General features: G+C 35.1%; 1 protein-coding gene across 1 annotated transcript; it reads right to left on the bottom strand.

Annotated features, from left to right (window-relative positions):
• Positions 1 to 1272: 1272 nt before the first annotated feature.
• Positions 1273 to 20826, bottom strand: LOC137394660 (mitochondrial substrate carrier family protein ucpB-like). The gene is made up of 6 exons (XM_068081419.1): positions 20720 to 20826; positions 7833 to 7986; positions 6170 to 6309; positions 4526 to 4725; positions 3794 to 3959; positions 1273 to 1631 (listed from the first exon to the last, which is right to left on the bottom strand). The coding sequence occupies exons 1-6, from the start codon at positions 20739 to 20741 to the stop codon at positions 1459 to 1461; spliced, it is 855 nt and encodes a 284-aa protein (XP_067937520.1). The 5' UTR covers positions 20742 to 20826; the 3' UTR covers positions 1273 to 1458.
• Positions 20827 to 24227: the final 3401 nt, after the last annotated feature.

Genomic DNA, 24227 nt, shown 5'->3' with positions numbered 1-24227 from the left:
CCAACGATCCAAGGCTAGCATATGCCAGATCAGAAGTACCTCGATCAGGGCTTCAGGTAAGATAATCCCAAGAGATAGACTGGGTGAATATATCGCAGGTGATAAGTTTGCAACAATTGATTCAACCCATAATTTATTTATTGGTAGATTTAGTGAAACTAAGGTGAGATGCCACGCATAGCTGAAAAGCACCGATAATATACCCGAGTCTAGGCTGATGAATAACGCATTACCTTATCACTAAATCATCTCTCTACAGCATATAGGAAGGCGCACCGAGTTACACGCCGTAGCTGCCTTTGAGTGGCTGCACTGCACATGTCAGAGCTACAACTGAATATAGATTAACAAGGCAATTAGTGCTCGCTATTAGTATAAAAATCTACTCCCATCTCTCTAATGTTTGCAACGAGAGCCCTATTATAGTGCTAGAGCTCTTGACCAATCTAATGCTCTAATGCAGACAAGGGACCAACATCAGCCAAAGGTAGTATTTCCTGGCCATCCATTTTTATTAGCAGTTATAACATTATGTAAGATGGACAGCGGCATCACCTTTGAGTAGGTCAGAGATAATCTTATGTGAATTGCTAAGCCAATCATAAGGCAGCTCATTGAGATAGGAAAAGTAAGGGCGAGTTGTTCTGCAGCTAGATGTTCACAATTTCACATAGAGTGAACCCAACCGTCACACGAATATAGAATAGTTTTTTTAAATGCGTATGAAATTTCTAAATTTCCAAATATTACATATCGCAGAGAGAGACAGCCAAACCTCTACTTATAATCGATCCAGCACATAAATTTTATAGCATACCGTTAAACATCCAGCTAAAATATTTTCCTATGCTCTTGAAAATCTGGCACTCAATTTTTTGCAAGTTTTTTCAAAAAAAGCAATGAGGTTAAATATAAACTAAACTCGTCCAAATTTTATTGAGTCTAATTTTGAGCGAGTTATGCCACATACAATGTATATCGATCATTCTCTCTATTTTCAAGCCTACATTTTGTCAACGCTACGCTTTGGCTTGCGTGATTCCAAAGTAGCAACAAATATTTCTTTTATTGATAGTTACCTACTATTTTATTGATTTAGTTTTTACACAAAGTATTTTGCATCGTTTTATATAATGCAGCTGTTTAATGGTATGTGTATATATTATTATTAACCTTTTGGGTTGTACGAATAGAATGAAGTACAATGTATTCTGGATAGAATAAATACTTCAAACCGTGACAGTTTCAAAATCTGAAGCATTTCTGTGTAGAAGTTTAACTGTATTGACTCCTTAGGAAGAGTGACTACACAAAAAGGGTGACCTGAATTTAAATCAAGGCTATCTGACAGTATGATCTTGCCCAAATACAAATGGGCCTTTGTGCGAGAGCATCGCCTCTCTCTTTCAATTCTGCTCGAAATACAAGGAGATTGTTTTTCTACTGGTTAGTTCAGTATTATATAGGATTAACTCCAAATAGATTTCGTAATTGCTCATAGACTATGAAGAAGACAGTCATAGCAGGACCGAGCCTAAACCAGCTTGCTGTTGTTCCTTTGAATAAAGCCAGTGGTCCTTCAGACTTCAGAGTCTTGATGAAGACATCCACGGGTGAAACGTACTTCGCTTCTGTAACAGCGCCGAATTAAATACACGAATGCTGGCTAAACAATAAATATTTTCTCTCTATATAAATATAAAATTATACTATCAAATATTACATTAATTTTTTTTTATATACTTTAATTTATTAGATTATTCTAAAATATTAAAGAATTTAGTTATTTTAGTTTATCTATTTTTTTCATACATAAAATTTAAGATTTTGGTAAAAATTTATTCTTATTATTTTATATAACATCAACATGATACTAATGAAATATTTAAAAAAATTGTAGATGTTAATTAAATGGCTCATTTTAATCTCAAAATTTTACGCCTTGCAAACTTTTCTCTTTCACTTTCTACACCAACTTTTTAAAGAGGTTCATTTGCATGCACTCTCTCGTTTATAATGTCTGGGCAGGGCTTTATTGTGGGTCCAAGGCATCTGCTTAGAAAGCTCTTAGAGTGCTGCTAGTCATCACAATTGCTCTAAAACAGCAACTTAGAAATCTGTTGAAAAGACAAAGAGCGCAGAAAATAAGGAGAATGCTAGCAGTCATACTAAGAAGGTACATCTGGACATACGGCAGAAGGGTTTAGAAACCTGGTATATTCGGCTATAGAACTGTTCTGTTTGTCTGTATTTGTTGGATGACTAATGACCTGAGTAGGCGTGATGCAATAACCAAATTTTATTGACCAATAAAGTATGACCAAATCATTATTTGGAATGACTGAGCAGACAACTTCTACGATGGAGGCTGGAAGATACAAAAAACTCCATTACTATAATAATTGTGTATTCTAGTCAGGTCATGCACATTTTAAAAACATCAAAAGTTAGAGTAAATTTTACAGGCTTCTTTAATTTTTTCAATTTGTTTCTTTTTTTTTATACTTATGTCCTTTCAGTGCCATAGTTGGTTACTAAATGGCCATAATTAATACTAATGAATTGGTAAGATATTCCAGCCATTATAGGTGCTACTGATTGACAACCTCGAAAACTCTTTCAGGTTATTTATATTTAAAAGTAAGAGTAATCAACTTTTCATGTTTTCATTTTAAATTAAAATCAAATACAATTAGCTTTCATATTATAATGAGCTGGTACGAGTGGCTACAATAAATATATATCACTTTCAAACATTCAAATATATCACTTGTCACATATTACAACAATTCGGAAACTTAAATTTTTTTAAAATTTTAGTGTGATAATTAGACAAGCAAGGCGGTGCTGCTCCCGGTATAAACGAGCGTAATAGAGTAGAAAGATGTCTGTGAAAGCTGGAGTTTGTGTTGATTGGAAAGCGCTTGTTCAATCTTTGATCTTATTCAATTTAGCTGCGCGTGTAACTTGTGCAATTTAAAAATTTCAAAACTAACTTTGTCATAGCAGCTTGAATAGGCTAAAAAAAGGAAGATATGTGAGCAGGAGAAACTATCTAACTTTGACCAACAAGTTCATACCAGACCAGAACGAAAGTCTAAGATCTAAGAATTTTGTCAACCAATGAAGAAGGGAGTCATTCCTCGCCTCCTAAACTAGTTAAGGAGTCAGTAACATCGGCCAGTTGCCATTATAAACAATTTATATTCACTGATCATTATGAAAGGACCTTCAGTCTACATCTAGTTTATTCTCCATTGCTCTCAGATTTATCTACAAGGTAGATCGGCACAAGAGTAGTCGTTATCAGAAATATCTGAGACAGTGAGATATAGAGTCAGACCGAGGTAGATAGGCTGGACACACGTAATAAGGCATCTGTTCCTGATTTCTCTCTGGTATCACTTTACACGATTTTAGACTATTCAAATCTACTGCAACCAGAAAATTTTTAAATTACTTGAGAAATTAACTCCAAAATTAAGCGTAAAATGGGTAACAGGTAAATCTTAGTTTAGCATTATTCGACACGTGAGTGCAGGTGCTTGAGTGTGAAATAACCTCACAGACAGAATACAGCATAGAAAATCTCAATCTGTCAGTTCTTGAAAGAAAGTATCATGGCTAGCGCCAAAGCCCTGTTCATGTTATTTGCAGACGTCTGAACAAAACTGTTCAACAAGCCTGTACAGCTCTCTGATTGACCACTGAACAGAGCCTAGCATCCATTAGTCGCGCTTGCAGGCAATTAAACAGAGAAGCCCTAAAATATGGACATTACACGAGGACATACCTGATGCTCTCTGGTTCATTATTCTCGTCTTCACAATATCAACAGGGTTGCTAACTACGGCTGAGGCGAGGCCGGCTGTAAGAGAGCTGAGGAAATGCAGCAGAAGGCCTTCAGATAGTAGATTATGGTTCAGCAACAGATGCTTAGTGTGATCATACACTGGGAACTAGAAATACGTGTAATTTCGTGTCAATGTTGTGCTCTAACCTATATCGATATACAGCCAAATACCTTACAAAAGGTTATCTACCTAGTTTAGCTAGTATTGCCTCAAGCGGAAATATAAAATTCCTATACAACTGGTTAGAAAAATCGGCCAATTCCTCAAATATTATGATATGTAGTTGATCATAAAAATTTATCTATGTAATCTTTTCATACATACCAATCAAAAATTTTAAAAACATGTTGTTAGTATTATGTAATATAATATTTAAGAATTTTTACAAATTCTTTTATAAAACAATAGATAAACTTGAAAGATTAAATTCTTAAATATTCTGGTGTAATTTATTAAATCAAAACATAAAATAAAATTAATGTAATATTTGGTAGTTCCATATGACAAACAGCAATTGATTGATATATATGTATTTTGTATTCAATTATTTACAGGCGTCCTTAGCAGACCTCAAGTGATGTGAGCTCCTTATGCAGGAATATAACTCCAAAACGCACTTCATGTGAATAACAATTCATGTGCAAAAATTGACGGTCGAGTTATTCCCATACCTGCATTGACGTAAGACAGATTGCTCGTATGACATTCGGAGTTGCTCCAGTATAAAGTCCCTTCCATCCGTGTTGCCTGTACACTTGCTGGAAGCAATCAAAAGGCCCTTTATAAAGTCGAGGGCTGCCTCTTGCACCGTCTGCTTGCAAACGAACTTTAGCGATGTCCGTTGGGGTGGTAAAGGCACTTCCAAATAAACCTGCCAATATATGAGTTACAATGTAGGTATGTATATCATGGATAGCTTTACCACTAACACTGAGCATGCTGACTTAATTCACTGTGTAAACATTGCACATGCTTCATTCCCCTTTAACTCGCTACTTCAAGTCCTGAAGGGCAGCTAACTAAACTATAAATTATTTGAGTTGCATTACTGCCTGCCTGTCGATACTCAGAGTGTCTATAGAAAAGTGACAGCACACATAGACCACAGTGAGGTGCGCGATACTGTACATGTATTTTATAGATATCCTCAGAAATACAGATTTCATGGTACTTCTTTATATGAAGTGAGTAGTGCAACTGTGGAGACAACTCTATTTTTACAAAGATTTGTGATTGTAAAAATAAAGTATGAATTTTATTGTAAAGGCGTCTTACGAATAAAATTTATACCTAATTATTTTTTTATAAGTCCCGTGTTCTGTGAGAACATAGGGAATCTTGGTTCATCATAATTTCCTATAACCATGGTTGTTCATGGTATGTTTAAAAAAATGCTTTTTGTTGAGTGTTTTTTATTGATATACCATATTTAGTTAGCTGGTCATTGGCTCACAGAGGAGCTCCTCCACTCTTTGTTTTTATTTTAGTTTTTTGAGTTTTGTTTTTAGTCCTGCCGGGGTGCTAACCGCCCTCCCCATCCACACTAGAACGCAGATAGAGGAGCTGGTTTAGCCGCCCATGAACCAACTTGGCACAGGGGAGTTTGTGGTTGGATGCCTTTTTTAACTCCACTAATGGTTCTTATGTGACTCGAACCTCTGATCTATTGATCATAAGCTAGAGCCCTAGCCGCTGAACCACAGCTGCTTACCGATACTCATGTTTAGTTATATCTAGACTTGAAAGGCGCTGCATGACATCTCTGTAACCTAATCACAAATTATAGTTTGCAAGATTGTTAATCTGAGTGCTTGCCCATTTGAGTTGAGCTAAAATTTACTCACAAATACAATATTGTGCAGCAATGTGACTTGTGTCATATACGATACGGCATCACATAAACCTTAAAGTTACAGATTGCATGAGAAATGGCAAAAGATAAATGAATATAATTCAATTGATGTAAAGGTGTTATTTTTCTCTTGTTTGCTTTCTACTCAGCCATCCGAGCTTACGTGAGACTACAATACATCTAACATTGACACGACTCGCTTTTTGCTAGTCCTAGTCTCTCAACCAGCCTACGGATTTAGCCGACTATATCCTTTATAAGACTCTGGTCGTAGAAATATTCCAAGGAGTCTACAACTCCTATTGACTACATTAACTTTTTCTTTCTAAATATTTTTTGATCAATTGAAAGCAGTAAACAAGTTTGGGAGCTCAACTAACGTGTCTTTGCTGAGATGAAGCTTAAAGATATTATAGCCTGAAATAAAATGAATGTATCTCATTCCCTATAAACAGTATGTTACCTGCGAGGGCACCTGCTCTCATCTTCACATGCATCGGCGTGTCATGTCGATCTGTACCTCCCATAATTATTTTGATTGGCTCATACGTTCCAGAGCGTATTGAACTATATGATAGTTCCCTTAACATAGAAGCTGACAGTCTGTGGAATGAAAATTGTGCACACTTGTAAAATGGGCAGACAATTACACTGAGAACTTCAACTGCCCTAATAAAAGTTTGTATGCTTGTTTAGAGGTTATGTTAATTGAAGCAGTTACTAGAACTTACTACTTTCTATGTTATTTTAGCCCAAGACTTCATGATATACTGGTTTGTTTTATCGGTGTAGACAGAAAGCCTCCAGAAGGTTTGGTAGACTGAGATTCCTGTCTATGGTATGAAAAGCAGCAATAAGTTTGTTGATCGAATATCTTATGCTGACAGCTACTTGAAGCATGCCAAAGCTACCTTAGTTTGGATTATAACTCGGATTGCCAGATTTGAAACCAATTGAATGTTTACTTTCTGCACAAGGTCGGACTACATGATCGGACTACAAAGTCGAATTACAAGGTCAGATTACTAAGTTAAACTAGCAATACTTGGGTATCAAAACTGCCGTGGTCCCTCTAGTGGCCCTCTACTACTAGGCAGACATGATAATTTATTGCAAGCATAGAATTATCTGCACCATATATGAAGAAGTTATCATAGCTTGAATAATATTGTAATATTTTTCTCAAACTATTTTGCTTTTGCAATCTGTACTATAATATGAGCAGTGTCTGTCCATCCCCCTTCATCTGTAGCCGTGATGAGAGCCTTAGGAAAAGGATTGCCACACACACAAGAATAGAACTTCAATACTCCTTTTAACAGACCAACGCGCTAATCACTACACCACTCTAACGCCATAATTATGCCAAGGAGAAATTATGCAACTACTGATTACTCATGGTGATCTCTCATGGTACACAGGACTGCCACAGTATTAGTATATATAAACGTGAACATGTTGTATAACTCTATTATCTTAAGATGATGATAAACTCACAAACATAAACATAACATCAACATACTATATATATATATATATATATATATATATATATATATATATATATATATATATATATATATATATATATATATATATATATATATATATATATATAGACAAAGTAGATGCTGCACAGTTCGTTACAGAGTGCTCAATGATAAATCAGAGCTAAATTATAAAATATGTATAAGTGGAACTTCACTCTATAAGTTAAACATTTTATTACTAATAGTTTCATGTGGTACAATAAGTATCACACTCTTCAGATAAAATGTCTAAAATGAATTTTCTACACCAGTAATAAATATGCTGCTATGCAGAGTTAGATAAGCTGATAATTGGATGAGTGTACAGAAGCCAAAAGCCAAATAGTTAAGTGATACAATTACGTAGCAAGAACTTATATATATATATATATATTTGTTGCAGGTGGCCTATGTGACTATTCATTAAAACAGAATAGTATTTCTTGTAAGCAATGAAGCATAAGCCATCAGAAACCACAATGTAAAAAACAGTATTCATGCACCACCTTAAGAATTAAGCCGCAATTAATGAAGATAATCTTAGAATAAGCTGATATCTAAAGACTCGACAATAGAGAAACGACATATTGACCTTACCCTTTATACAAACCCAGTATACCCTCGTCTCTTGCCACCTGAACTGCACCTCTGATTGGTCCTTTGTAATACCTCTCCTTGAATATGTTCATCTTACCAGATAGCTCATTGTCCAGCTGCAGTCTGGTCTTCATTAGGTCCATTGGATGCATGGCTACGTCAAACAAGATATGATAGTTGGTAAGCCCAATCGCAAAATCTGTCTTGTTGACACCCAAAACTAATGGAGAGTTTGGAGTCTGATACCCTGGTGACAAAGCCACCTTTCAGAGTTTTACTTCTGGGCAGAGTCTGAGAATTTAGGACTAATTGTGGTTGGATGCCCTTCCTAGGACTACCAATGTAACTTCAGTGACTCGAATTTAGTTCATTGGTTACTTGAACCGCTAGTCTATTGATCATAAATACTCACCCAAACACTGAACCTGGGTTGCTGTCTTGTTTACAAATATAATTACTAAGTTAAATGATTTAGCTAAATATTTACAACACATTTACTATAATAAGATATGGAAAGGAAACTGCCAGTTCTCTTTATTCTCCACAAGGCAGTCAAACAACACCACCGAGCCGTTAAGTGCCAACTAAATATATATTTACTGAATAAATATAAGTATGCACGCATGAAAGGAATCTACCAAGAACATACATGCAGAGAGCGTGTGCGCAGTACGACTTTGCTTCAACAAACGATTCCTCCTCCTTTTATATTTATATTTACAGTCTAGGCTATGCTTCTATTTTTGTTCTATACATGATTTCTTTTTGGTTCCTCGGCTTTCCTCTCGATAGTCCAAGTTTTTACCGTTGGCCAGGCCTTTCTCGGTATCTCAAAGGTTCAGTCCTACGACCGTGGTGGCCGAGAGGTCTATCGCTACGGCCCTGATCACAGCACTCTGCTGTTACAGATATACTACTTATACTAAATTTAAGCATAATTATTCTGCTCATTGTTAATAACCAATCAAATATCAGCGTTTATTACATGAATCTATCACTGGTTTACGCCTTAAATTCCAAGTCATTCAAAACTGTGATTATCGAGAATGGAATGTGTGGTCTGTCTGTAAACAACCAGAAAAGAAACATTAAAGATTTTAATGATCCTTTTAATATCCATTTTTGCTACAAATATGATAATAGGTAAGGATTTAATATCACCTCGATAGAATTTATATAACGTATTAAATTATATATATAATTTAGTATAATGATATTAATGATCTAATATCAGTACGCATTTTCCAATAATAAATAGTCTTGAAATTAGAGCTTATATCTATTGCAGACAATAATTACACTAACAAGCAAAACCTTGCTGTCAATAAAAATGCTGTCATATCAAAAGAAATTTTAATTAAATTAAAAGTAATTAGAGGGTAATAGTTTGAGTTCTGAATATAGACACTGAAGTAAAGCGAGAGAGAGAGAGCAACTCTTACTATTGCTGTGACAGAATAGAACTATAGAAGATGGTCAACTAGATTGATGAAGAACTAAAAGATTGATGAAAGATGTTATTATTATACATTATTATTATATTATCATATTCTTTCAACAATTAAGACTAAACATGGTACTTATAGCTGAGACTCGAAATGAATGAACAAACTCGCAAAGGGGAGACGAATGCTAACGAAGCTAAAAGCACCTAAGATAGAAGTTGCTACTTTAGGGGCAGAAAACAGAAACAAGAATAATTTTATTTTACATAATTGATGGATTAACAGACCAATGCAGTCACTTCCTGATCAAAGCACAAATGCTCAAACTTATTATGAAAATTGTTATTTTTTGTTCATAAACCAGTAAGACTAGTAAGCCAGTATTGTCAGGTTCAGTAAGACTGGTGGCTCCAGTAATCTATTGAGTCATGTGATCAGTAGATGCGGTGAAACTGCTAAGCATGCTTGCAATAAACACAAGTCAGGATGCTGGTTAGAGCCAGTTTATGAAAGTGTGTTTTTTTACATTTGCACCTGCGTGTCGTTCTTGCCGCATACTTACGTAAGCTAGAAATGAGTGAAAGGATAGAGGCTGGCTATGATAGTATTAATAAAATGATACAAAAAAACAATACAAGAACAAAAAAGTGCAAATAAGTTACTTCAGTTTTAAGTTCTCGTAGTCTAAATTAGACAAACTTTGTATTATTATTGTGAGTTTTATATATATGCCCCATTGTCTTCTACGTCCCCAAGGCTATATTTTAATTTGCCGTTCCTTAGCAACAATAAACAACTTTTATAATGATTATTACTTTATTTTATCTACCTTCTTACGTAAAGTTTAGCTCCTCATATAGTTTTATATAATAAATTTGTTTAGTTTCTAGATGTAAGCACCGTAAGCATTTATCGTTAGGTTTTTGGGCTATGGAATTAATCCACACAACTTGTTTCTATACACTCAAATGTACGATGATTTCAATATGCAAAGCAAAAATTAAAATAGATTAATTTCATGTTAAAGATTTGAGTGGACATGAAAACAACAGAACTTGGAGCAGAGTGTTAACTAAAACAAGTGTCTCTGATGTCTAAGTTATACATACATGGCCTTAGTTTGCGTCAACAAGCTTTTTTGGTAGAAATCATAGGCTCAATATTTGACTCGCATCAGTCAGCTCAGGGTTGACAATATATTTTCTCAAATATAAAACTACACTGTCAGAATCAAACAGCCAATCATTTTTTGTAAATTTTTTTTGAAAAAAGATAGTTTTTGTAAAAAGATATTTGAAAAAAAAACATGGTATTTGAGAAATCAACATAAAGCGAGCTTTGGGCACTGGCTGCCTTGTCAGTGTTTCCTGGAAGTGTGACATACAGTCTTTTGGCAAGTAGAAAAGGTTTCACTGACCAGTTAGCTCACATGAAGTATATAATCAGTAAATATACTCGTTTCTTGTAAAAATCAAATCATTCTCATTCAGGTTAATTTGTTTGGTGCTGCTATTTGACTATTGACAAAATATTATCTTGCTAACAGCTTACAATGCAAACAGAAATTCTAATGTTCATTCATTTTTTATTTTAAACAAGTTAAAATTTTGTTGGTAATTAAACTTCATTTGGTAAATGTGCTCTGCAGCATATTTAACAATATTAGTTGAAACTTTTAAATGTGAATTTATAGGTCTGTTAATAATTGTTAGGCAAACTTAACTTGGAGATGTAAAAAAGTATCAAACAACTCAATTTTATAACCAACTGCTACCCTGGAAGTCTAGTGTGCCATGAGAGATCATCAGGCACGCCAATAACGCGAGTGAAAAGCTACCAGCGTAGTGTATGTACAATAATTGTAGTGGTAGAGTGTCAGGTCGCTAAGCTGAATGTAGAGGGTTCAAATCTCATATGAAGCAATATTTTTTCAAAATTTCAACCTTGGCTTCAGACAGATGCATAGAAACAGCTCCTATTATAGTAAAGAATTACAACTAATTTGTAAACTAAAAATCAACACAGATAGGATTTGCCTTCTCAATGACCCATGAAGCCTGCATGTAGTAAGAGTTCCCTCATTTGACTCTCAATAAAGTGAATGCTGAGACATTTTATAATTCTATAGCTATAAAAATAACCCAATGATTCTACAGAGCTATAAAACACATTGAAGCTTACGATAATCATCAGAACTTTGGACAAATCTGCAGTCTTTTATAACAAACACGTGATTTAGATGAGATAATCGCATCAACCACAACCGGGCTTTAAGCAAGTCTGTCCCAATGACTTGTAGGCATTAGTGAATTATGGTAAACATTATATCCATAAATGGAATCAATTATAAATAAAACAAATAAATCAATACTATAATGTAAAATATATAGAGTACGGAGCTGTTAGCCAATCACCATAAATTTGCTTTAAACATATATAAATCTGCTCCTATCAGTTGGTGTCTTAAAAAAAAAAAAAAAAAAAAAATATATATATATATATACATGTACTATAATATACATCATAGTATATATAACATAATAAATATAATATATACTATGTATATTATAGTATATATTTTACTTCAAAAATATTTAACTATATACAAAAACAAAAAATTAGAACCAAAAGTATTTTAAACAAAGGCACATGACACTGCGAGACAGATTTGTAGTGAAGAAAGACTTTCCAGATAAGTTTTAGACCAAATATACGTAATTAAACATTCCCAAAGCTATTTAAACAGTTTAAATACAGCTGATTAGCTAAAATAAATATAAGAAATAAAAGGTTTGCTGGCAGATTTATATCAAAAACTCTTTGCACGAATGTAATTCATGTTGCAACTATCTAATAATAGTCTCAGAAATTCTCCCATTCACCAAAAGGCCAGGAATACATTGGAAATAGTAAATATATTACCTAACGTCTACAATTCACCAGCTACTGTCATTTTTATAATTAGCTTAGTTATATTTGTTTCACCAGACTGCAGGTGGTTAAAGTAGGCTGTGATCATAGATATGCTAATCACCTGCAACCTCCAATCAGTCTATCAACTTATATCAGCTCTAGTGCTAACACAATTCTGATTTTAAGCTAAAGAAGCTCCATTCATCCAGCACCAACACTTGACTAGCTGCAAATGATAAGGTGCATTACAACGAGAAACTGTTTTTGATCAATAATGTTTTGCGAAATGATTTCTATGAACTAGATTTCTGTTCTAAACATTTTGGTAATTTCAGGACGTAAACTGTGCTGATTGGCTGATTATAAACCTGTAAGGCTGCTGCAGGCATTTTAAACTTTATGGCAGCAGTAACAAAAATGTCTTTCATACCACCATAAACCAGTTTTGTTGACCGAGAGTATGATATAATCTGTCTACAGTGTTGGTCTGAGGAAGGAACAAACAGTAATGAGGTAATACAGTGTACATTTCCTTTAGGAAAACGTATCAAGCTTTACTTATTACTAACTGACTAATCAGCCTCTACTTGTAATATAAAGTTCGAAGCAATTAAACTCATCGCTCCGGATACATAAAAAGATCTGTAATGGATTGACTGACTCTGAGAGAGAACAACTGAGGATATGGAGCTTCCTGCCATGCAACAGTTTCTAAACAAAAGACCAGATGGTTACAACTAAAGGTTTTTGACAAACATTGAGAAGGGTTGATGTCGTGAGCAGGAAATTTCACATGTTTTGAGTGACAAGCAATCCATCACATACCTCCAGCTGCGCATTATAAACAGACAGATCAATCTGCTTGGTGCAAGCAATCACATGTCAAAACAAGCATCACTTACTTGCTGATCCAACGCAGTTTGAAATACCTCCAAGAGCAAATCTGAGAAATGCTTCTTTTTTACCAGACTCTATACTGCCTTCTGATGGCATGTTACAAACCTTTGCACTGCTTATAACAAGTTGATAAAATCAAAACGTTTGCAGGTAACCGAAACTCATATGCAAGAGGGCAGTAGATGACAAGAAATCCTCTGAGTTAGTACTTATCTAGCTACGAATATCAGTGAAAGATAAGATATTGAGACTTCACATTCGCGTCCTCTTGAGATATCCCTCGCCGTCTCCCAAATCATTATGCATGCGCTTCACACTTTCTCGACCGCCATTCTTCCTCCAAATTTACATTGTTTTCTATGAGGCCAAAAAACCTGCCATCATGACAATGGTTTAATATCATTATGAACAAAACATAATTCTTAATTACAAAATATTTTTATGTTTAATCTTTTTATGGATTCATAGCTTGAGGTATGTAGTAGAAGAGAGAAACTGCAGAAAAAAGACAACAAAACATGAATATAGGGGGTATGTCAGATAGTAAAGGATGAGTATAGAGGGTATGTCAGATAGTAAAGGATGAGTATAGAGGGTATGTCAGATAGGAAAAGATGAATATAGAGGGTATGTCAGATAGTAAAGGATGAATATAGAGGGTATGTCAGATAGTAAAGGATGAATATAGAGGGTATGTCAGATAGTAAAGGATGAATATAAAGGGTATGTCAGATAGTAAAGGATGAATATAGAGGGTATGTCAGATAGTAAAGGATGAAGTAACAGCTGAATGTCTGAAAAGTTCATCAAGCAAAGTCTAATTATTTGTTGTCAAGTTTGTTTAAAACTTTTGATTAGCCTTGAGCGAGCCTGTCGTATCTGAAATACATCATTTATTAAATATAAATAGAACTAAGGAGATAAGATTGAGAAGTTTTAGTAAAAATTAAAAACAAGTAATTAAACTGATACGTGACTTTCTTTCGATATTTTATAATTTTTCTGCTTTCCGAGTTTTGCTATATATAATAATATTAGGGCTAATTAAACTGATGTTATAAGATTTTTATGAAAAGAATTTTCTAGTTTTTTTTCAATGGTTTTGATTTCTTTCATTGAAAATTTAATTTTTGCTTTTGCAAAACTCTGCCAAAGGTGTATTTGGTGATTTAAACATTATTCCATTTTATAGATCTATGACACAAATTTAAGTAACTTTCCATTCAACATCTTTTATCTTTGTTCTCTTATAGCGAAGGATTTCTGCATGCATATGAGCTGGTGAGAGCTCATATTCATGAATCATACTACAGTGCAACCCTGGGTTACTATGCCCCTTGATTCATACTACAGTGCGACCCCGGGTTACTACGTCTCTTGAATCATGCTACGGAGCAACCCTGGGTTACTACGCCTCTTGAATCATACAACAGCGCAACCTTGGGTTACTACGCCCCTTGAATCATACTACAGCGCAACCTTGGGTTACTACGCCCCTTGAATCATACGACAGTGCAACCCCGAGTTACTATGCCCAACAAGTTTTTTCCTTATTATGTATAACACGATGTTTTTTCGTCCCCTTATTATGGCATTTTTTTCGCCATATGATATCAACCAAAATGCTTCTCAAAATTGAAATTTGGCAGTCGGTGTGCTGCATACTCAGAATAACGAAGATGCCGATGTGCTATTTGCTAAAATCCCTCCCACAACTTCTAAAAGAGATACGATGCTCTCTCTATCTGCCTTTTCCTTCTCTCCTTTTCTCCCTCTCTCCTTTTCTCCCTCTCTCCTTTTCTCCCTCTCTCCTTTTCTCCCTCTCTCCTTTTCTCCCTCTCTCCCTCTCTCCCTCTCTCCCTCTCTCCCTCTCTCTCTCTCTCCCTCTCTCCCTCTCTCCCTCTCTCACTCTCTCCCTCTCTCCCTCTCTCCCTCTTTCACTCTCTCCCTCTCTCCCTCTCTCCCTCTCTCCCTCTCTCCCTCTCTCACTCTCTCACTCTCTCCCTCTCTCCCTCTCTCACTCTCTCCCTCTCTCCCTCTCTCCCTCTCTCCCTCTCTCCCTCTCCCCCTCTCCCCCTCTCTCCCTCTCTCCCTCTCTCCCTCTCTCCCTCTCTCCCTCTCTCCCTCTTTCCCCCTCTCCCCCTCTCCCCCTCTTCCCCTCTCCCCCTCTCTCCCTCTCTCCCTCTCTCCCTCTCTCCCTCTCTCCCTCTTTCCCCCTCTCCCCCTCTCCCCCTCTCCCCCTCTCCCCCTCTCCCCCTCTCTCCCTCTCTCCCTCTCTTCCTCTCTCCCTCTCTCCCTCTCTCCCTCTTTCCCTCTCTCCCTCTTTCCCCCTCTCTCCCTCTCTCCCTCTCTCCCTCTCTCCCTCTCTCCCTCTTTCCCCCTCTCTCACTCTCTCCCTCTCTCCCTCTCTCCCTCTCTCCCTCTCTCCCTCTCTCCCTCTCTCCCTCTCTCAGCTCAGTTTTCTTCGTGTTTCGTAAATGCTTGATATTAAAAATGCTTGAGTGAAATAAAAATTAGTCATAAGTGAAAGTGACAATTTATTGTGTATTTTAGCGTTTAATCATTTGGGTGCCATTTTCCCATTTTGACACAAACGCATAAATGACCAGAGTGCCAATTTCGCCTTTCTGCGAATCTGCAGTGGCTCAAAATTGATGGAACTTGACAATTGGTGAATGGACATAATATGATTACAAAGTATTTGCAAACCTGATATATTCACAGGAGAAATATATTTAGCTTGCCTATGAAGCAGTTTTAAACAGTTAGGATGAGTACTGAATTAATAGTGGTAAAAGAAATGTATGACGGCAAAATAGCATCAATTTGATTGCGATGTTGCAAACACTTTTAAAATTTTTCGACACTTTCAGAACTTCGTCACAGCTTTTTTATTCTGATTTTCAATACAGTATAAAGCTCTATACATTTATGAAATGTTTAGACAAACGCTATTTTGTTTGGTAGTTGTTTTTCTCATCAATAGGAAAAATAATGTTTTTTTAAAAGTCAATAACCCGAAACCATTCACTTCTATAAAAAACATACGTTTTTGTAAGTTGTTTTATGTTTGACGTTGTTACAATGTCTTTTAGTTTAAATTCAAAACATTTCTTTGTTTGAAGGCTCATTGTCTTAAATTTTAAGAAATTTCTGCTTCTAATAATCATATTTTGAATGATACAAATTCCTTTTTTAGACGATGTTACATTTTTTAAAAGTTTTATTTCCAGTTTGCTATATATTCATATTACATTGTGCAACTCTGCATTAATTTATTCGATTTAATTTAATTTATGTCCAAACTGTTTTCAAATTATCTTAAACACTTCTAGCAGGAAAATTAAATGGTTAGCATTTATGAAATATGAACTTGAGCTCAAACATTTGTATTATTCTAATAAAACAGGCTTTATTGTATTCGACATCATGTGGTTTGCTATAAGGTCACCCGAGACAAGTACTATTGGTCATATTTTGTTGTTGAAAGGGTTTTATTAATGTATTGTTTGTTTTGGGCTAAATAGACCAAGTAATAACAGTGTAAGAACCAATATTACATGCCAAGTTTTGAGTGAAAAAAATATGAAGCTGAAACACTTGGCACAATGAATAGAGCGCAGTTAAAGGGTTAATATATAATATAATATTTACTATAAACTTAAACTCATTATACGTATATAATTATATAACTACATATATAACTTTAATTCATTAGCCGTGTGTCCTGAGATTGGTAGCGACATTAAAGGAAGAAGTAGGAATCATAAACATAATCATAAGCAGCTCATAAATACTAAATACACCAAAGTTACTCTATTTAACTATACGTAATTACTCAGGTTAATATACTATTTTGTTACTAATTTTTAATATGTACAACACACATATAAAAATTTAATGTTTTTTTCTCAGGGTGTTTGCTTTAGATAATTACCATGGGTTTCTGTACTCCTCTATACGACATTTTCGTTTTACAATACTAACACTTGAACGAATTGGTGTCGTACAGTGGGGTCCACTCTATCTCATCTGTTTTATTGTTTGCGCGTTAGGAGCAGAGAGTTGGGCACGAGCTGAGGCTACTGATGTACTGTGCTAAAACTGCAGAGGCACTGAAAAAGTGTTTGAAAAAATTAAACAAACATCACCCTGTTGACGTGTAGTTGCGCTCTCTGCTTTTCACTGTACATGTATATGGTAATTGATGCACTTTTGGAAGGAATCAGAGGAATCTGTGTCGCAGATGACTGGGTTTGTACCTTAGCCCTAAAATATGCCAGCTAGTTGAGGACAGGTAATTTCTATGTAATACAAGGCTTAAGATGACAGCTAAAAAATCAGGATATGACAAAGCTAAGATGAGAAATCGTAAAGCTGCTGAGGTTAGCCATAGAAGGAGTTGTCTGCTCAACATGATGATGCTAGTAACTAGATTTGCCACAATTTTTATGCATTTCTGTAATAATGGGAGCTGATGCGTATCATATTTTGATTTGAGTTTGTTTTGCTTTTTTTTTAAGCCTTTTAAACTTATGCATTTTAAATATTTTAATGTCAGTAATGTATTATTCATTGAGGTTCCATAACCATCGTCTGCTATGGTTTGTTCAGCCGAATCATAACTTGCTACTATTTTTAATGATCTCATATGAGGAATCCCTTTGGATTAAAATTATCTAAAGTGAACATTTTTCCTTTATAAGGATTTTATGTATAGAGAATGCATGATGTCTTTCCTAGTTACACCCTGCAAATATGAGCAAAAACAGAATAACTAATTTGTGTTAACTACTTTAAAAGTACCTTGACAAAACAATGAATTTTACAAAGATACTGTCAAACATCAACTTGTGTTTTGCTCAACAAACCAATTGTATGTAACATTACGTTAAATTAAAAAAAAATTTGCTTCACCAACAAAAATATTTTTCAACTCACAAAAGGCAAAGTTTCTCAAAACAACGCAGTTCTATAAATCAGTGTGTACCGTATGTTAGCAGTTCTCCTTCACATAGCTTAGTTCTACCATGTTCAAATATTATGTTCAAACATGTTCAAATATGTTAACAAATAATGTTCAAACAGCGTTTCACTTGTTTTATAGCTTTAAAACTGTTGAAACCAACAGGACTAGTACGAGCGATATCATTTAAAAATAATGAGAAAAGGATGCGGATTTTAAAGAATTCAAGCAAGAAATCATATAAAACATGATCAAACATCTTCAGGTAAATTCCTTAAAAGATCTAGAAATCTGTGTAGAAGTTATCATAAGGAAGTGAAAGTAAGGTATAGTGAAAGGAAGCCTGGAGCTACTGAAAGAAAAAAGGCCAGACATGATAAGAGGAAGAGTATGAACAAGTCACGTTAATTTAAAATTCTTCTAGCCTAAAGTAGCTTCATACATGCACCTACTCCCCTCATGTCTCCTGTATCACTCAAGCTAAACGGTATAAATCTCTCTTTTATTAGTTTCTACCATATTAATCCAAGTTCTTTTGTATACCGTAAATTCTCTAATTGAACGCCACCTCTATTTGAACGCCGCCTCTATTTGACTGCCACTACGGGGGCAGGGTTGAAAAATAGAGCGCCACCATCTATTTGAATGCCACCTCCATTTGACCGCCACCTTGACTATCTTTGATCTTTATAAACCCATAATGTCAAGTGATCAGTAGACAAATGTTCACAAAATCATATTAATAATGAATCGTTTACATTAATAACAATCAATTCTCTCGTTGTCCAACTCTAAAGCTTTTCAACTTTTTTTGAAAGCAACACATTAGAAATAATCAATAACCTCTCTAGGCTAATAGTAGTTCCTTGTTTAACGCGGTCTTGATACTTCGAAGTACGTGTACCTACAGTATATAAAACGGTTTAAACTTACGTTGGTAGATGAACTTTGAAAACAGCATCATAGTGAAAATTAATATATGTCTCAGGCTAATAGTAGTTCCTTGTTTAACGCAGTCTTTTTACATTGAATTAGCCTACATACATGTATATAACAAAATGGTTTAAATTTATGATGGTAGATGAACTTTCAAAGCAATGCCATAGAAATAATTACTGTCTCAGGCTAATAGTGGTTCCTTGTTTAACGTGGTCAAACAACATGCACATAAAAACGGTTTGCAAGTTTCGGGCCAGAGAATATGTTTAGCAATCAAACTTTTACGTGTTGCATTTGGGCTAATTGCAGCGCGTAAAAGCTTTGGATTGATGCTAGTAACTCTACACTTCTACTGCACATAAAAAGCTAGTTTTGGCAGTAAACTGTAGCAAACATATCAAAGAGTGCAATAAGATTTTATGCGACACTGTTAAATATAAGTATGAAATAAAAATATGTCTTCAAATTGAGAAGAAAATAAAAATTGCAAATACCAACAAATTGCAAACAAGGACACAGGCTATAATAACAATGCAGATTAATTGCAAGCGTTAGATATCAACTGGTAGAAATATTTCTCGGTATCTCAAAGCATATTTATTGAGATATATTTGACAAGTTAGAGGTACATGTAAGTTAGCAGATTTATTGTACAATGATCTCTCGCTATATCGCACTTCACCTATCGCGGCCTCGCTGCTTTGCGGAATTTTTTACAGCGCTTTATTTTTTACAGTGAATCCTGATTGGCTCAGGGGCGTTACTGTTGTCTAGAAGTGAAAAAGGTTTATATTGGTTTTTCATTACATCATGCCAACAGTTTTTGTTTCTGTACATTCTGCTAAATTTACATTCACAATTTTTCTGTCGTTCTCAATGTTCTTCTCTCGGAGAAAGACCCCTGCGCAGCCTTCAGTAGAAAAAGACGCTACAGCGCAGCGGAGTCAAGACGAAGAGGTGCAGCTGGAGGGACTGTGAAATATGTGAGTGACAATATTTTCTACGTTGTATTCATTACTATATAAAATACAACACCGTTCTTTAAACCATTATAGTTATTTGTAAGAAAATGTTAATATTTCTATTTCTTTAACACATGTTGGGCCTGAAAAGAGGTTTTATTTTTTGGTTCATTTTGCAGTTCAGTATTGCATTGTAAAATCACAGTAAAAAATAAAGCTGACTACTTTGCGGATTTCACCTATTGCGGGTTATTTTTAGAACGTATACCACGCGATAAACAAGGGTTCACCGTATTCAAAAGGTTTAATATGGCTCCACCGGAAAAAGATAGCAAAATACAGGCGGCATTCGCTTCGCCCTTAAAATGGCTAAATTTATCTTTCCCAAATTCTGACAAGCCATTTAAAAAAAAACACCGCCAACCTCTATTTGAACGTCCCCTCCAATCGACCGCCACTATAGAAGGAGGATTGAAAAATAGAGTGCCATGACGTTCAATTAGAGGTTTTACAGTAATTTAGTTTTCACTTAGTTATTCATATAGTCTTTTTAATGAAATTTAATGCCATAGATAATCTCATGCATAATTTTCAATAAGTATTTGATCTGAGGAACAGATTAAACAAAATACGGTGAATGGGTATAAGAATATTTGTTCTAACATACACCTATTTTGATATTCAAAAACTAATTTGGAAATTACAACTTTGTAAACTGCAGGTCATACGGGAAGGTTATGTTAAGTGTAAGTAATAATCACCAACCTGGTTGCAGTATTTGACACATCGCGTCCAGGTCAACGTGGCAGCTTGCCAAGATGCTTCATCCTTTCTCCAGTGGCCTGAATAATATCACCCACTGCATGCAGACTTGAACAGGAGAATTTAGACTAAATGCTTTACCAATCACTTTAAACACTGGCCAGATATAATTAGCATTCGGTTGTTTTTAAAAAGGTGGTTTAGTTGTTTACGGAATGTCAGTGACAAAAACCTTATTATTTCATAAACAAAGGACCGTTACTAGAACATTCCGGAAAGAACAAGACATGCTGTGACACCGCTTCAACTAGTTTGGTAATATTGGTAGCACAAAGTGTCCTTTTCACCACAGCAATGAACTTGAGTAACCACAGACTGCCCATGAAATTACAAGGTAAACATGGATTTCAAACAAAGCGCTGTGTTTCTGACCAAGTCAGAATAAAACATGCTTTTCAAAATTTGGTTTTTATTTTAGTTAATTCTAAAAGGTCTCAGTTAAAAATGACGCGTAGCATCTAGAAAACAAAAAAACTACTCATTAGCTTTTTACATGCCGTGAACCCCTCTATACGACATTAATTCGTTTCGGCGTTGGCATCGAAAGACGAAAATGTTGCATAGAGAGGTATAGAAACCCATAGTAATTATCTAACGCAAACACCCATTGGTAAAAACATCACAAATTTATATACCTACTTTACATATTAAAAACTAGTAACTAAATAGCATATTAACCTGAGTAATTATAATTAAATAGAGTGACTTTAGTGTATTTAGTGGTTATGATATGCTTATGATTATGGTTATGATTCCTACTTCTTCCTTTAGCATCGTTATCAATCTTAGGACCCATGGTATGGCTAATGAATTAAAGTTATATATGTTTTTGTAATTGTATAGCTATATAAGCATAATTAACTAAAGTTTATACTAAATGTTACAATAAATGCTAAAATACAAAATAATAATTTACTTTCACTGGCTATTAATTTTTGTTTCACTCATGCAATATCAAGCATTTACAAAACATAAAGCTGAAATGAGAGAGTGTGAGCATCTCTTTCAGGCGTTGTGGGAGATATTTCGGTGAGTAGCATATCGTATGGCATCTTCATCATTCTGACATATGCAGCACAATGACCACCTAATCTGAATTTAAAGACATTTTTATTGATATCAAATGGCAAAAAAATGCTGCAGAGAGGGGATGAAAGAACATTGTGTTCCATATCGTCAGGCAATAAAACCGTAAAGTAGAGACGTTAAAACTTGAGGATGCACTGTTATACTCACATAGAGTTGCACTCGCATAGAGTTCTACTCACATAGAGTTGCACTCGCATGGAGTTATACTCACATAGAGTAGCACATCACTTGCATAGTGTTATACTCACATAGAGTTGCACTCGCATAGAGTTCTACTTACATAGAGTTGCACTTCACTTGCATAGAGTTATGTTCACATAAAGTTGCACTCGCATGGAGTTATACTCACATAGAGTAGCACTTCACTTGCATAGTGTTATACTCACATAGAGTTGCCCTCACATAGAGTGATACTCACAGAGAGTTATACTTACATAGAGTTACTTTCACATAGAGTTATACTCACACAGAGTTATACCCACATAGAGATATACTCACATAGAGTTCTACTTACATAGAGTTGCACTTCACTTGCATAGAGTTATGTTCACATAAAGTTGCACTCGCAATGGAGTTATACTCACATAGAGTAGCACTTCACTTGCATAGTGTTATACTCACATAGAGTTGCCCTCACATAGAGTGATACTCACAGAGAGTTATATTTACATAGAGTTACTTTCACATAGAGTTATACTCACACAGAGTTATACCCACATAGAGATATACTCACATAGAGTTCTACTTACATAGAGTTGCACTTCACTTGCATAGAGTTATGTTCACATAAAGTTGCACTCGCATGGAGTTATACTCACATAGAGTAGCACTTCACTTGCATAGTGTTATACTCACATAGAGTTGCCCTCACATAGAGTGATACTCACAGAGAGTTATACTTACATAGAGTTACTTTCACATAGAGTTATACTCACACAGAGTTATACCCACATAGAGATATACTCACATAGAGTTCTACTTACATAGAGTTGCACTTCACTTGCATAGAGTTATGTTCACATAAAGTTGCACTCGCAATGGAGTTATACTCACATAGAGTAGCACTTCACTTGCATAGTGTTATACTCACATAGAGTTGCCCTCACATAGAGTGATACTCACAGAGAGTTATACTTACATAGAGCTACTTTCACATAGAGTTATACTCACACAGAGTTAAACTCACATAGAGTTATACTCACATAGAGTTATACTCACATAGAATTATACTCACATAGAGTTATACTCACATAGAGTTATACTCACATAGAGTTATACTCACATAGAGTTATACTCACATAGAGTTATACTCACATAGAGTTATACTCACATAGAGTTGCACTTGCATAGAATAAACCCACATAGATTTGCACTCACATAAATTTCACTTATGTAGATATGTAATCACATAAACTCAGAGAGTTTTAAAGTTATGCCAAAACATGCTTGCCCTCAAGGGACCAATGTTGGCTAATAACGCATGTATTTGTTACACAAAAAGATAGTGACCAAACAAAGCCGAACCAAGACACGAATTAATGCAACCAATATTGCAGTGCAGGGGTCAGCAACCCGCGGCTCCAAAGCAGCATGCGGCTCTTTCATCCCTTGACTGCGGCTCCCTCTGAGTTTGGATTCATTTCCTTTTTTTTCTTTTTTTACCATATGCCAAGTAAGTCACAAAAATGTAGAAGTTTTATCACTAGATTTTGTAATATAATTTAAAAATTTGTAATTATGGTGATAAATCAAACATTGTCACTTGTTGTGCGTCATTATTTATGCGCAACTTAAACCGCCAAAGTTACACCAGCCAGCATGACACTTCTTGATTTTTTCACACCAGGTAGGTAAACTATATGTGTGTGTGCAACATATGTGTGTGAGCCAGTCTTCTCCAACATGAACTTTATTAAAAACAAGCAATGCATGCGCTTCACAGATGACAGCTTGGGATCCTGTGTAAAGGTGAAGGTGATGTCATACAGCCCCGAAGTACAGACACTGTAAGATGTAGTTCAGAAGCAGAAATCACATTAACCAATTATAATTGGCTATTTTGCGTATATTCATACTTTGTCATTGTTTGAATAAATTGTTTTTCATTATTTCGGTTGACAGCTTACTCACCGTACTCGCCAAATGACAGCCGACAGAAGAAACATAGCACAATTACTGCACTTAAAATTTAAGTTCGGCATTTTGTTAAAAGAAGGACTGAATTAAACATGAAGTTGCAATTTTTCTTGAAAGGAACCTTAAAACATCCTAATATTTTCAAGTTACGTTCAAGTTATTATCAGCTATTTTATTGTTCTTTGCAAAAGTGTAATTTTCTTTTACCAGCAGTTAAATCATAATA

The sequence above is a fragment of the Watersipora subatra genome, chromosome 4 (assembly GCF_963576615.1).
Source record: "Watersipora subatra chromosome 4, tzWatSuba1.1, whole genome shotgun sequence".
In the NCBI taxonomy this organism is placed as follows: Eukaryota; Metazoa; Bryozoa; class Gymnolaemata; order Cheilostomatida; family Watersiporidae; genus Watersipora; species Watersipora subatra.
Note: the sequence above shows the minus strand (reverse complement) of the source record. Positions and strands in the feature narration are given on the sequence as shown.

Coding starts and splice junctions, on each gene's coding strand:
- LOC137394660 (XM_068081419.1), bottom strand. CDS start 20,741: ATGTGTCAAATACTGCAACCAG. Junction 6,310..7,832: donor ATACTGGGTTTGTATAAAGG/GTAAGGTCAATA, acceptor TTCATTCCACAG/ACTGTCAGCTTCTATGTTAA. Junction 4,726..6,169: donor GAGAGCAGGTGCCCTCGCAG/GTAACATACTGT, acceptor ATATATTGGCAG/GTTTATTTGGAAGTGCCTTT.